At 38.0% G+C, this 16645-nt stretch overlaps 1 protein-coding gene across 1 annotated transcript in view; it reads left to right on the forward strand.

Annotated features, from left to right (window-relative positions):
* LOC127665603 (probable ubiquitin-conjugating enzyme E2 C) overlaps positions 1-16645 on the forward strand; it is a 189409-nt gene that overhangs the window by 82784 nt on the left and 89980 nt on the right. Inside the window, exon 5 of the mRNA XM_052158093.1 lies at positions 7457-7554. Within this exon, the coding sequence (XP_052014053.1) occupies positions 7457-7554 (98 nt within the window). The remainder of the gene's footprint in view (positions 1-7456; positions 7555-16645) is intronic.

Consider the following 16645-nt stretch of genomic DNA (forward strand, 5'->3'; position numbering starts at 1 on the left):
CTCCAGGCATAGTACCTCTAGGGGATACAGAGGAACATTTTGATGATAGGATTCCTTTACCCTTAGTGTAGCTATAAAATAATGAGAATTATTCTCCTAAACCAAGTTCTTATGGAACATTGTTTAGGAATCCAGGCTTAAAGCTTCAACTCTTAAGGGATCACTGAATTTTTTATCCTTACATGCATTTGTGTCAAGTATTATTAGTTGATCAACAAACACACACACTTCTGGGTTTTTAAAAGATAGCTACTCGAGCATGTGGTACAAACTTTTAATCCCAGCACCAGGCAGCAGGGCTCCATAGTGATACCCTGTCTCATATAAAGTCCATATAGTAAGACCATTTTAGTTAACAGCTCATTCTTTTTATTAACACCCCATTTTACTGCCCCCTCCCCGCGCACGTGTGTGAGGCCAGGTTGGCCTCAAACTCAGAAATTTGCTGGCTTTTGTCTCTTGAGTGCAGGAATTAGAGGCATGTATAACTACTGCCCAGCTTATTTTTATTATCTATAATTATGTGCTCATGTTGTAGAAATTTTAAATCCCAATCCCGAGTTTCTACCCTCCTTTGATCATTCAGTTCCTGGATAAAAGACACACTGAAACTTTGTATTTGTAATAAGCCTTAATCAGCATTAAGAGCTGGGGAGATATCTATCCTCTATACTATTATTTCTGTTTCCCAGCCAATAGTCCTATTATATAATTTGCCATGTTTCTTCTGGGTTGCACTTAACTCTAACTGGCCATACAACATGGCCATTACTTCAAGATTAATCTAACTGGTGGCAGCTTCTCCTCCATTCACTTCCTTCTTTCCCTTTCTCAAGGTTTTCCTCTGACCTCCAGCCCTGGAATCCTAATCCCTGCCTATGTCTGTAGGCTGTGAGCATCTTTATTTACCAATGGGAAATAACTTGGGGCCCAGGTCACATAGCATCAATTGACTCTACTTTAGGACTCTCTGGTCTTTGGAGCAATGCTAATACTGGTCTTGAGGAACCAGTATTAGCACTAGAATACAAGCAATATCAAGCCAACCCAGTACATATACAGGTCTCTGTGTAGGTATGTGTATGTGAGTGGAGTTGCTTCTCAGAGGTTGAACTTGTAAGATCTCATTGGAACTGTGCTTGTAGTGGTTGTGAGCCACCTGACTCCTCAAACAGATCAATGCTGTTAACTGCTGAACCATCTGCCATCTATTCAACTCTGATTGTGGGTTATAAAATGTATTTCTCACTGTTTGTTTCTAAAAGTGTTGGCTGTTGGTTTGTAATGTGAATAGCAGACATGTTTGTGGCAACTTTGAATGAACTAATGAGACACTGGCCACTTTACCCAGTGCTTTTCTGAAATCTGTAACTTTTGTTTAGGGAAGAAGAGACCGTGTGCCTGGGACAGGTCCTGAGAAAATAGCTAGAAAGGTGTCAGGACAAAGGACAGGGAAAGACTTTATAAATGGAAGCTTTCTAAAATGTTACTTGTTGGGGGAGATAGGTACTAGGACAATTTTATTAGAGTTTGAAAGAAAAACCCGAGATCTGGCAAACTAAATCTTAATAGCTTCTTAGTGGAGGACAACGGAGGAGAGAAGGAGAAGACCCTGCCATTTAAACTGTCCACATAAGAGGTTAGTTTACATGGCTGTGGTGGAGGGTGGGAGGGAGCTTAGAAAAAGAGTAAGGAAGCACAAAATGTTGGGGAAAGGGCCAAGTGGTAAAGCAGTGGCTCTCAACCTGTGAGGCACAACCCCTTGTGGTGGTTGAGTGACCCTTTCATAGAGGTCATATCAGATACCATCCTGCATATCATATTTACATTTATGATTCATAACAAAAGCAAAATTACAGTCATGAAGTAGCAGCAAAAAATTATTTTATTGTTGGAGGTCGCCACAACATGAGGATTGCAACATTAGGAAGGTTAAGAACTACTGTGTTAGGGAAGTGTGCTTACAAAAGAAAGATAAAGGGCTGGAGAGATGGCTCAGCAGTTAAGAGCACTGACTGCTCTTCCAGAGGTCCTGAGTTCAATTCCCAGCAACTACATGGTGGTTCACCACCATCGTTAATGGGATTTGATGCTCTTTTCTGGTGTGTCTGAAGATAGCTGCAATGTACTCATATATAAAATAAATAAACCTTAAAGGAAGGGGTGGATGGGGGAACAGGGGGAGGGAAGAGGGCTTATGGGACTTTCGGGGAGTGGGGAGCCAGAAAAAGGGAAATCATTTGAAATGGAAGTAAAAAATATATCGAATAAAAAAAAAAGATAAAGAAGACAAGGAAAAGCAGACAGACTTAAATGACATTTACAAGGCTGTTAATTCTAAGTACTTTATAGTATGTTCTTAAAAAGCACTTATTGACTTAAGTGCAAGAAAGTGATCTTGTAGTTATTTCAATAATGTGAAGAGGATAGACTGATTGAAAATAAGTTGGCATGGATTTGAGTGGTATTTAAATCTCAGTGATAGTGGTCTGAGGTGTTAACTCAGAGAAAGTGTTATGCCAAAATTCTGTAAAAATATGGAATGCTGTTTTGTGATAGTATAACTAATCTTCACTTAATTACTAAAGGACACTCCACACTATTTACAATCTGTGTAATCAGTGCCTAGTACATTTAAGTGTTACTTTAAGACTGATAGTTGCCATGGCTGTTACAGAGAGAAACATTTTGAAAAACAAAACAAAAAGATTGATAGTTACTGAGTATTTATGTAGTGTGATGGCTTATATGCTTGTTCCAAGCAGTGGCACTATTAGGAGGTGTGGCCTTGTTGGAATAGGTGTGTCACTGTGGGTGTGAGCTTAAGACCCTCACCCTAGCTGCCTCGAAGTCAGCCCTACTAGCTGCCTTCAGATGAAGATATATAACTCTCAGCTTCTCCTGTACCAGTGAGTATCTGGATTCCTGCTTTGATGACAATGGACTAACCTCTAAACTGTAAGCCAACCCCAATTAAATATTGCCTTTTATAAGACTTGCCTTGGTCGTGGTATCTGTTCACAGTAGTAAAACCCTAAGACATGTAGTTATTTTACCCATCTTCACCTAGCATAATGTTTTTAAAATCTGTATCCAATATTGAATTTTTCTAGTGCTGCCAAGAATAGATTTTCTTAGCCAGGTTTGGTGGTGCATGGCTTTAATCCCAGCATTTGGGAGGAGGCAGAGACAAGCTGATCTTTGAATTTGAGGCCAGCCTAGTCTATAGAGAGAATTCTAGGACAGTCAGTGCTACAGAGAGAAACCCTATCTTGACCCAAACCGCTTCCTCCAAGTAACTTTTCTTATGTGTATAACATTTGGAAAGAAAGGACCAAGCTCTTTAGGCAAGTGCTGGACCACTGACAGATTCTGAACCCCAAAATAGAGTTTTTTGTTTTTGTTTTTGTTTTTAATTGAAAAGGGGGTCTTGATATGTAGTTTGGGTTACTTTAAATTCAGTAGGCCTTCTGCCTCATACTTTCCAATGCTAGATTATAGGCATGTGCCATACCCAGTTAAGACTTTTGTGATTTAATTTACACAAATTAACAAAAGGAGGTTTTGTGCCAGAAATATGACCTTGGTTTTCAAATGTTCAGCAGTTGGTTATATAATTCCTTAACATCATGTTAATTGTTCTACCAATACTTTCTACATGGAGAAATATTTTTACTTCACTGCTACTTCAATGTCTTTTTTCTTCCCCATAGTCAAATCTTTTTATGTGTGAACAATAATAAATACAGTCTGTCTGTCTACTTTGTGATTTTTACCTATGAGTTTTTTAGTTCCTCTGTCCTAACTTGACACTGAAAGTTTGTATACTCACAAATTGGCTGCCACTAAGCCAGGTGGGTTTTTTTTAAATTTTTTTATTTATTAATTATTTTATTTATTTATTTATTTATTTATTTATTTATTTATTTATTTATGTAAGGTGGTTTTTTTGGGGAGTGGGTAAAGTGAGGTAGGAGAGGCACAGGTAGATGATCCTTAGGTAAAGTAGAGGATAAGTGAATCCATTTAAAAAAAAACATTTGAGAACTAGCGTAATTATTAGAAAAACATCTGCCTTAAATTTTTTTAGGGCAACACTATTAAGTAAATTTGACAATTACTTATTTAATTACACAATTTAGAGGGGTAGTAGCTACTTTTTAGCATGAGAATTCCAGTCAGATATTGTGAAGCTTTTGAATGAATTAAATCAACCAAAATGAAGTGACCTGGGAGAAATGAGGTGCAGATATTTTGTAGAGACTTTTCTAATACCCCTTTACATATATTCTTGGCTCTTTTATGGATTTCTAGCTTTCTCAAATTCTGTCTGTCTACTTATTTTCTACTCTAACTTTAAAATGCTTATTTTTAAGACTAATTACTTTCTTTTTAATCCTTGATATCTGTGCTACATTTTATGTTCATCCCTCCATGGGAAAAAAACAGCTTTTAAAAAAACTAAAAAGATTGTGTTCATGTGTCTGAATGAGTAATATAAACATCACATGGGTGCAGGTGCCCCTGGAGGCCTGAAGAAGGCACTGGATCCCTGAAATTGGAGGACCAGGCAGCTGTGAGCTGCCACATGCAGATGCTGAGAACTGAGCCTTTGCAAGAGTGGTAAGTGCTCTGTGTCATTCCTCCAGCCTTACATCGTTCCTTTTTCATGGTTATGCTTTATACTAGCTTTATTTTATTTTTTTTCACTTCTAGCTAATTTCTGATGACTTATTATTTGGAGGCCGGGTCTCATGTATCCAAGACTAGCCTTCAGTACCTTGCTATATATTAGAGGACCTCTGTTCCTAGTTGTCTTTCTGCTAGTCTCCTCCCATTGCCTCAGAAACTAGTTTTATTCCTTTTTTAGAGACCTTTATTTGTATTATGTACCACCCTCTTTTAATCCCCCACCCTTAAAATCAAGAGAAAAGATCTTTCTCAGGCTGATATGGTCCTTATTATTTGACTAGGCTGGCCTTGAACTTATGAGAATCACCTTGAGTTGCCAAGCATGCACAACCACACAGACTCTCCATATATAAATGTTAATTTTTTCACCAAATTATCCCCTTCATTGTGCGCTTTACCATTTTTCCATTTAATCTTTTATGAACTTTTTCTTACTGTTTTCATCAAGTGTGATTTTCTTTTCAGACTCTGAGCCCTCAGCTTACCTCCTTACTATTTGGAAATATTTGATATTAATAGCACGCCCTAGCTCCCCACGTCCCCTTTAATGTTTACCCTGTGCATGCAGTGCCTATGGAGTCCAGAAGAGGGCGGCTGATAGCCTTGGAATTAGAGTTACAGATGCTTGTCTCTGTGTGTGTTGGGAATTAAAGCCTGGTTTTCTGGAATATCAGCTAGTTCCCTCAACTGCTAAATAATCTCAAACATTTTTTAAGCAGAAAAAAGTAATAAAATCCAGTATTTATAATTAAAATTTCAATCTGTACTAAAATATGCAAAGCACATTAAAAGGATCCCATGTCTTATATCCTACAGTTGATAACTGTTACATGTAACGTGTTGTTCTTATTGTTATTATTGCTGTTATCATCATCATCATCATCATCATCATCATTTGATTTTGTTTTTGAGACAGGGTTTCACTATGTATCTTTGGCTGTCCTGGAACTCACTCTGGAAACCAGGCTGGCTTCCAACTCAGAGCCTGGCTTTTTTCTTTTGAGATAGGATCTCTGCCATTTTTTCTTTCCTATATTCTTTTTAAAGATTAATTTATGTTTATGAATGCACTGTAGCTATTTTCACATATATCAGAGGACATCAGATCCCATTACAGATGGTTGTGAACCACCATGTGGAATTGAACTCAGGACCTCTGGAAGAGCAATCAATGAGTGCTCGAACTGCTGAGCCATCTCTCCAGCCCCTCACTTTTTTTTTAGTATACATATATAGCAATATCTCTATTCATAATCCCGCACTACAATCCTCCAAGCTCATAACCACAGTGACTAGAGACTTCCCCCAAACTTGAAGGATGAAGAACAGCATTCTGTTGAGTGTTAACATTACACATGGGCTTAAACAGACCAGCAAATAGTCAGCAGGATTGGAACCTGTGCTTGGAGAAGGGATTTCTAGTCTATTGCCTTAACCACTTGGCTGTGACCACAGCTGTGTTTCTATTTTTATGTCAGTGTACAAACATCTGTCCCCATCTTTTAAAAATTACTTATTAGTGTGAGTGTGCATAATGTGTATGTGGGTATGTGCTCCACAGCATAGATAAAGAGGCCAGGTGACAAATTTGTAGAGTTTGTTCTTTCCATCCATCTTTAAGTAAGTTTTGGTGACAGAGCTCAGGTGTCAGGCTTGTGTATCAAGTGCCTTTATTTCCTGAACCATCTTATCAGTCTAATACACACCTTTTAGAGATTGGGTCTTGCTGTGTAGCCCAGGATGACCTTGAGCTAGATATCAGGTGCTAGAATTCCATGTGAATATCACCATTTAGTCATTTTTGCTTCCTAAGGCTGACTTGATTTCTTCTAGCTGTATGGACAGTTAATTGTGAGTTGCCATTTGGGTGCTGGGAATCAAACCTATATCCTCTGCAAGAATAAGTACTCTTAACAATTGAATAATTTCTGTAGTCTCCAGTTAGCATTCACATAATTCATCTGCTCAGGGATTGCTATTCACAGTGGACTGGGTCCTCCCATGTCAGTCATCAGTCATGACAATCTTTCACAGACATTATCATAGGCAAATATGACCCAGAAAATTCTTTAATGGAAGTGTTCTCCTTTCAGGTGGTTCTAGGGTCAAGTCGATAATAAAAACTAACCAAGACACAAGCCATTTTCAGAGTGTTACTGGGTAGTACATTAGATAGTACAGACAGAGTATCAATATTGCAGCATTTCCATTCTGGAAAGTTAGTAGTATAAAACCTCTCTGGGAGATGTTTTTATTTATTACTGTCCTTCTAATGAAGTTTTAATATATGATGAAATGAACAAACGAGATAAATAGAAGTATGGCAATCTGATACCAGAAAGGGAAATCACAAAATATATGCCTAAACTTTAAGATGAGAAAGAGGTCTGGGTATGACCAGAGCATAGAAGAAAGATTATTTGAAACCAATATAGAAAATTCAGCAAATTGAATCATGTAGACAAGATTAAACTTCCTGAATTTCATTTGAAGAGATATACTAAAAAGACTTTTACCATATCACCAATAATCTGATCTGGACACCTCTGTTTCCAAGTGTTCCTTTTAGTTTTACTAATTACCTGAGAGTTTAGCAAAGCAGAACTTATAGTAGTTTATTAAATTGTGTATTTGTATTTAGGAAACTAGTATTTTTGTCTACCTTTTTTGTTGGCTTATCATCTGTACCCTTTTATTTGTCTGATTGAGTACTTATAAAGAATAACTTAAATTCATGAACCTGGTTTTTCTTTTATTTTTTCAGTGAAGGTGGTGTTTTTAAGGCTTATCTCATTTTCCCAAAAGATTATCCCCTCCGGCCTCCTAAAACGAAATTCATTACAGATATTTGGCCCCCAAATGGTAAGTTTTCTAATTTTATTTTCACATTTGCAAGTTTAATGATCTGTCACTAAAGATTTCACAACTATCTCAGTAAAAGTGCTAAGTGATTTTATGGTTTTTTTTGTGCATATGGTCTTGTAATTGACTCTAAATACAAAGGTTCTTAGGTACCTTCCTTCCTTCCTTCCTTCCTTCCTTCCTTCCTTCCTTCCTTCCTTCCTTCCTTCCTTCCTTCCTTCCTTCCTTCCTTCCTTCTTTCCTTCCTTCCTTCCTTCCTTCCTTCCTTCCTTCTTTCCTTCCTTCCTTCCCTTCCTTCCTTCTTTCCTTCCTTCCTTCCCTTCCTTCCTTCCTTCCTTTCCTTTCTTCCCTTTTCTTTCTTTTTTCTTAGTTTTCTGCTTTGTTTGGAGATGAGGAGTAGCAGGCTTGAGTTCCAGATCAACATGGACCTCACTATGTAGCTAAAGTTTGCCTTGAACTTTTGGTAATCTTTGTGTCTTAAGTTGCCAATTGGTCGGCTTACAGGCAAGAGCCGCTACCACACTCTGGGAATGTTTACCTAGCATGCACAAAATCTTAGATTTGCTCTTCAACATTGCATAAAATGTATGTGGTGATGATGCAAACATGTACTCTTCTAGCTATATAACAAAGAAAGTTGTAAAGGTGTATCCCAAAATCTTATAGATTGCAGAATTATTTATGTTAGCTAAAAAGTTATGGCTAAAAGTTAGCCATAATACTAGTGCCTATCAGTTGATGAAAGTAAAAGCAAAATACTGCATATACATATAATGAAACGTGATTTGATTTATAAAAGTGTTTGGTATGATTTGGTAACAAAAAAGTGAAACCAGATGCCTTTGGTATCTGTCAGTGTCTGCCTTCACATGCACGGCCATACACAGGCATATGTTCATACATGGAAAATAAATATTTTTTTTCAAATTAACAAACAGATGGAAGCAATCATTTAATAATTCCACTTATGAAATTTCAAGAATATGCAACTCTGAAGAGTATATTCATGGTTGTTTAGGACTGCTGGACAGCTTGAAGGGGAGAAGGGTCAATATAGATTATAAAAGTATTTGTGGGGGTGGTAATGACGACAAAAGTTCCTAAAAATGTGTGTGCTTTGGTTGTATAACTGAGAAGTGTACTATATAGAAACAATTGGATTGTATGCTTCAACTAGATGAATAATGTGTTGGGTGTTAAAGTTATTATGGAGATAGCTGGTAAAATTGTTCAGTGAGTTAAAGTTCTTGCCATGGAAGCCTAGTAATCTGAGTTTGATCCCTGGAATCCATATAGAGGTAGAGATCGCATTCCACTAAGTTATGCTCTGGCCTCTGCACATGGTCTGTGGCCTATGTGTTCATAGATACACACAATAATAATAATAAAATAATTTCCAAAATCACTACATGGCAAATAGTAATTTGTGTAGCTTAGATGTATGTCAGTTTAGACCTCTCTCTCTCTTCTGTTGTTGGTTTTTACTTGTTTGTCATTTTGGTTTAGTTTTTTTTGTTTGTTTGTTTGGTTGGTTGGTTCTTTTATTTTTGTGACAGGTTGTCACTGTAACATTGGCTGGCCTGAAATTATGTATGTAGATCAGGCTGGCATTAAACTCAGAAATTATCCTGCTTTTGCCTGTCATGTGCTGGAATTAAAGATTTGTACTGTCATGCCTAGCTTTCATACAGGGTTTTCAAGTGGATTTAGTATTAGAAATAAATCCATTTGTAAAGAGCAATGAGATGAAAGGGAAAAAATAACAGACAAAACATTGTATGGGGAATTAAGAGCATTTTGGCAAAATAAATGTAAATATTAAGTGTATAGCTAGCTATAGAGTTAATAATTAACATCTCACAGAGAACATAGTTGTCATTCAACATACTTTTGGAAACGTTGCTTAAATCAGAGATCACTAGAATTTAAACAGTGTCAGTATAGAAGAACTTTTGTCTTGAATAAGACAGCCATAATGGCATCAGTGTTTATTTCTGATGACTATATAAATGACATATTTATTTTAAAAGTGTGATTCGGCATGATTCTAATTTAGGTCATTCAACTTGGAATGCATTCTACCAACATTTAATGATGAATCTTGAAGACATGATAATTGAAATATGACAAATTTAAAAGAACAAAACTGATTGTGTGATTCTGCTTCAGTGAAATATTTAATTAAAATAGAACGGGGCATTTTAGACACTGAAGATTTAGGGAAAGTAAAGAATTTGTATAGGCAATTTGATTTGAGGAAGATGTATAGTGGATGTAATTGTGTATCATTGTGATTTTTAATTCTTAACTGAGAAATGGAAAAAATTGTAATTTTATTTGCTATATATAGTACAATAAAAATAAATTTCATGTCAACAGATATTAATTTGTTAATTAATGAGATAGATATTCTCATTTTTGAAGTGACGTGTAAAATTAAAATATTTTAAGATTCTATAGCTTTAAATCTAAAATGATTCAAATTTAAATGACTAGTAATTGTTTTTGTTTCTTGAGACAGGGTTTCTCTGTGTAGTCCTGGCTGTTCTGGAGCTCACTCTGTAAACTAGACTGGCCTCTAACTCTTAGAGATCTTCCTGCCTCTGCCTTCTGAGTTCTGGGACAAAAAACATTCACCATTACTGTTCTACCAAATGATTGCTTTTTAAAAGTCATTTTCTTTTAAAATTGTTATTATTATTATTGTGGTGTTTGCTTATGTATGTATGTATGTATGTATGTGTGTATGTATGTATGTATCCACCCATCCTATCTATCTATCTATCTACCTATCTATCTTCCTATCTATCTATCTATCTATCTATCTATCTATCTATCTATCTTATCTGTCTATCTATCTATTATCTATCTTATCTATCTATCTATCATCTATCTATCTATCTTATCTATCTTATCTATCTATTATCTATCTATCATCTATCTATCCTATCTATCTATCCTATCTATCTTATCTATCTATCTTATCTATCTATCTTATCTATCCTATGTATCTATGTATCTATCTATCTAATCTATCTTATCTATCATCTATCTATCTTATCTGTCGTATCTATATATCTTATCTATCTATCTTATCTATTCTACCTATCTTATCTATCTATCTATCAGGTCTTATCATCTACCCTTGGCTGGCATGGAACTCAGAAATCTGTCTGCTTCCACCTCCTATATTATGTGATTAAAGGCATGGGCCACCACACTATATTATTATTAATTTGTTCTGTGTGTATGGGTGCTTTGCCTGCATGTAGGTGGGTCCTTGTATATGTGTACCTGGTGCCTCAAGATCACAAAAGTGGGTTTTGTATATCCTAGGACTACAATTATATAAGGTTGTGCTGCCACATAGTTGCTGGGAATCAAACTCAAGTCCTCTGGAAGAACAGCGAATACTCTTAACAATGGAGTAATCTTAACAGACCCATTAATGATTTGGGGGTTGGGGGTTGATACAAGGTCTCATGCATTCCAGGCTGGCCTTGATCTTGTAGCTAAGGATATCCTTGAACTACTAATCTTTCTATTTATGTTTACCTCTTGAGTGTTGAACTTATAAATATGTGCTGTCATGACTGGTTTATAGGATGCTGGATGTGGGACCAAGGCTATGCATTCTGGGCAAGTCCTCTTTTCTCTGAGCTACATATACCCTTCAGTTCCTATCTTCCAAATCTTGATCTTAAGTAGATTCCTTCTGATGGAATTATATACAATTATTCAATCTCATTTTTTCAAAGACAGTTCCTTATTTTGTAAAACGTAGTGGAAAACAAAAACAACATTTTGGGCTGAATGTTACAATGTTTAATACTGTTCCTTTTTTATTTGTTAATTCCATTTTGTTGGATTTCACAAGCCATGGGAGTGGGTTAAGAAGAGAAACCTCAGTTAAAGGAAAGTTTCTGTATAAATCAGCAAAAACATGAGTTTTTGATTACATGTGAAGAGTAATTTTGCTTTACAGTAGGGCTTCCAAAAGTACTTGTTGGATTGATTAATTTTATATCCCTTGACATACAAACACCCACCCTCCCTCCTTTCCTCCCTCCCTCCTTCTGTTTCTGTCTCTCCCTATTCCCTCAGTCTCCCTGTGTTCTTTAACCATGAGTTGGGATAGGAAGATTGCTAACAGGGACAGTTAAAACTCTTTCAAAACAACAGCCAACCAAACAAGCATACATATGTTATTACTGATTGAAATCTTTTTATACTCAGAAAATTTATTTATTCCTACTTGTTTTGTAAACTTCTTCAAGTAATAATAGTATTTTTGACAGAAGACATTTACTGTGAAAAGTTACTTTTATTAATTGCTGATATAATTATTTGAATATGTTTATAGATTAACACTGTAGGATTTTTTGAGAATATTTACTTTTGGATAAAATAGTGCAAAGTGAGATATAGTTGTGTCTTTCTTTATCCCCTATAAAATTGAGGATATTTCTGTATTTCTACCCCACTGACTGTTACTATATGGAACTTGCATTTAAAATGAGTTTGTGAAGTAGATTATGAGTATCACTTATTTATTTTAAAGCTTTTGTTATTGTGTATATTTATGTTTATGAGTGTTCTGTGTGCATATATCTATGTGTACCATGTACCTATGGATGTAGGACAAAGGTGTTGGCTCCCTTGGAAGCAGAATTACAGATGATTGTGAATTGCCATGTGGGTGCTGGGAATTAAACTTAGGTCCTCTGCAAGAGCCCCAGTGTTATTAACCACTGCAACATCTCTCTAGCCCCTATTTTATTATTTTTAGTATGTGGATGTTTTGCTTATATATATATATATATATATATATATATATATATATATATGTCTGTATACCACATGCATGCCTGGTATCCACAGAGGCCAGAAAAGGGTGTCAGATTCTCTGGGACTGTAGGGTGTGAACTCTCATGTGAGTTCTCAGAATCGTACTCTGGTCTTCTGTGAGAGCAGCCAGTGTTTCTAAAGATATATTTATTTATTTTATATATGTGAGTACACTATATCAGACTTATGACACACCAGAAGAGGGCATCATATCTTATTACATTTTGTTGTGAGCCACCATGTGGTTGCTGGGAATTGAACTCAAGACCTCTGTAAGAGCAGTCAGTGCTCTTAGCCGCTGCCATTTCTCCAGCTCATGGCCAATGCTTCTAATCACTGAGATATCTCTCCAATGTGTGTCTTTCTTTGAGTCTGTTAATTTTTATTATTATTACATCACCCTCCCCCTTTAAAATTTTTATTTGCTGAACCTTGAGGACCATCTTAACTAGAATTTGAGAAAGACAACTGTAAATGCTGAGAATAAAGAATTGGAGAAGTAGAAAAGAGACGGCATGTCCTTTGAATCAGGGACAGCAGTGGAGGTCTGCAATTACTTGTAATTTTAAAGAATGTAAAATATAGTTAATCTGTAACATTCTTAAAAGTTAGTAGATTACATTTAGGAAATCTCCATGTAAATAATGTTTTATATGCATAAGTAACAGATTATGCATTTGTAATAGATTATGTGTAACCAAATTTAAACAATTCTTATTCTATAATTTTACAGTTGATAAAAATGGTGATGTTTTGCATTTCTATTCTTCATGAGCCTGGGGAGGATAAATATGGTTATGAGAAGCCAGAGGAACGCTGGTTACCTATCCATACTGTGGAAACCATCATGATTAGTGTCATTTCTATGCTGGCAGATCCTAATGGAGACTCACCTGCAAATGTAGATGCTGCGGTAAGGTATTTGCCTAATAACTGCTCCTTCTATCCTTTACCCTTTTTATTCTCTCTTAATAAAACTCAACGTGAAACTTACTACATATATGCATTTCTTTGTGTCCACATTTTCATAAAAATAAAAATTTATTATGTATAATGGATTATTTTGTATAATCTATGTATAATGGATTATTTTGAAATATGTAGGATAAATACGGTTATGAGAAGCCAGATATTGCACAATATCTAGATACTGTGCCATAGCAAATTTGATCTAGTTGGCATACATTAATTCCCTCACTAATTTTTTAGTAAGAACAATTAAAATCTATTCCTTTTCATTAGTATTCAAAATAATGGATTTCATTATGATATATGTTCATAAAATTATCTTGTAGTTGTCTTGGTTTGAGGCCTTTTTTGGTTTTTTTTTTTTTTTTTTTTTGGTTTTTGGTTTTTTCAAGACAGGGTTTCTCTGTGTAGCCCTGGCTGTCCTGGAACTCACTCTGTAGACCAGGCTGGCCTTGAACTCAGAAATCTGACTGCCGAGACGAATACGGGGCGGCGGCGGCGGCGGCGGCGGCGGTAGCAGTGGCTGCTCCAGCTGAAGGGCCATCAGCAGTGGAACCAAGGCGACACAGGGTCCAGTTAGGCCCTGCGCCCACGACCACTGACCTTCGCTGACCAGCCGGGCGGCAAGCAACTGCGGTTCTGCGGAGCCTTTCGCTGCACGGAAGCCACTTCAGAACTCGGCTGCCCGCCAGTCAGGAGAGACTCACCGCCATCTTGATCCCGGGCTCCAGAGATCGGTCAGACTGAGGTACACAAACATAATCCTAGGCCCAACACGGCAGGGGTCTGAGCCAGACGGGCGTTGGCCTGCACCCAGGCCCTGGGCTGTTCGAGTGGCCATCGGGGCGCCAACCCAGCCAGGAGTTTTTTTTTTTTTTGCCCCGGCCGGTGCACGCGCCGCCATTTTGCCTACAGGAGCCAGAGTGCTCGGGAGGGCAGAGACTGCTAACAAGCGTAGCCTGAGGCTAACAAAACGGGGGTCTAGGCCCCAAAAGGCACAGGACTGACCCCAAGAACTGGGCGGCTTGGTGGGCCATCTGTGTGTCAACCAGCCCAGGAGGTTATTAGCACAACAGACTCTCCCGGTGCTTTCGCGGAGCGCGGACGCGCACGCCCGCCATCCGGGTCACCTGGCGGACCCAAATAACAGACATAGCCCTAGGGGAACTTTGCTCGGACCTTGGCCTCCCAGGCGTTTGCCTGGACTCAGGGCCCAGGCGACAAGGCTAACCTAGTGTGCGCCAGCCCGGTTGGGGAAATCGGCTGCCCAGCGGAGTGAGCGGAGCACAGGGGAGGTCACAGCAACATTCACCTTCGGAGCTCCCTGGGGGTGCACACGGGTTCCACCTGGTCCACAGACACAATCTGGGGCAAGGCCTCAGGCAGAAGCCCCCAGCTCAAATCTCTCCGCTTCAGATCAGCCTGGGTGGCCGCCACATCTCCAGGTCCCTCAAGAGGCTAGTGGGGGCTTCCGGGCGGCCAGCTGGGAAAAGTCGGTGTGCTCCGATAAATCCTGCGGGCCCCAGCGGGAGCCTTCAGGTGCCTGCTTTGGGATCTGAACAGCCTGGAAAACAGCACCCTGTCTATAGGCAGTGCAGAGTGTAAGCTGTGCACCAGAGGCCAACGGGGAAGGGGCAGCTTGCACTGGTGAGTCCAGCACTGACAAGACCAAGTAACACCAGTGAGAGCTAGATGGCAAAAGGCAAACGCAGAAACGTCACTAACAGAAATCAAGGCAATATGGCAACATCTGAACCAAATTCTCCTCTACCAGCAAGTCCTGGATACCCCATCACACCAGTAAAACAAGATTTGGATTTAAAATCACTGGTCATGATGCTGGTACAGGAACACATGAAGGTCATTGAGGAGAAAATGGATCAAAAGTTAGAAGCCCTTGCAAGGGAAACACAAAAATCATTGAAAGAAATCCAGGAGAATACAAAAGCCAACAAGGAGGAAATGCAAAAAACACTTAAAGAAATACAGGAGAACTTTGCTCAACAGGCTGAGGTCATGAAAGACGAAACACAAAAATCTCTTAAAGAAATACAGGAGAACTTTGGTCAACAGGCTGAGCTCATGAAAGAGGAAACACAAAAATCTCTTAAAGAATTACAGGAAAACACAAACATGCAAGGGAAGGAGCTAAGCAAAACCATCCAGGATCTAAAATCAGAAGTAGAAACAACTAAGAAAACTCAAAGGGAGACAACTTTGGAGATAGAAAGCCTTGGGAAGAAATCAGGGGACAGAGATGCAAATATCAACAACAGAATACAAGAGGTAGAAGAAAGAATCTCAGATGCTGAAGATTCCATAGAAACCATGGTCTCAACAGTTAAAGAAAATGCAAAGTGCAAAAAGCTTGTAACCCAAAATATCCAGGAAATCCAGGACACAATGAGAAGACCAAACCTAAGGATTATAGGCATAGATGAGAGTGAAGATTTACAACTTAAAGGGCCAGCAAATATCTTCAATAAAATTATGGAAGAAAACTTCCCTAACCTAAAGAGAGAGATGCCCATGAATATACAAGAAGCCTACAGAACTCCAAACAGACTGGACCAGAACAGAAATACTTCCCGTCACATAATAATCAAAACACCAAATGTTCTAAACAAAGAAAGAATACTAAAGGCAGTAAGAGAAAAAGGCCAAGTAACATATAAAGGAAGACCTATCAGAATCACAGCAGACTTTTCACCTGAGACTATGAAGGCTAGAAGGTCCTGGGCAGATCTCATGCAGACTCTAAGAGAACACAAATGCCAACCAAAACTACTATATCCAGCAAAACTCTCAATCACCATAGATGGAGAAACTAAGATATTTCACGACAAAACCAAGTTCACCCAATATCTATCCACAAACCCAGCCCTAAAAAGGATAATAGGAGGACAACACCAATACAAGGAGGGAAACTCCACCCTGAAAAAAGCAAGATAGTAACCTTTCATCAAACCCAAATAAGTTAAGCAATCAAATTTAAAAAATAACGTCAAAAATGATAGGAAGTAACAATCACTATTCCTTAATATCTCTTAACATCAATGGACTCAATGCCCCAATAAAAAGACACAGACTAACTGACTGGATACGTAAACAGGACCCTACATTTTGCTGCTTACAGGAAACACACCTAAGGGTCAAAGACAAACACTACCTTAGAGTAAAAGGCTGGAAGACAATTTTACAAGCAAATGGTCTCAGGAAACAAGCTGGAGTAGCCATTTTAATATCAGATAAAATTGACTTTCAACCCAAAGTC

This window comes from Apodemus sylvaticus, chromosome 15 (genome assembly GCF_947179515.1).
Source record: "Apodemus sylvaticus chromosome 15, mApoSyl1.1, whole genome shotgun sequence".
Lineage (NCBI taxonomy): Eukaryota > Metazoa > Chordata > Mammalia > Rodentia > Muridae > Apodemus > Apodemus sylvaticus.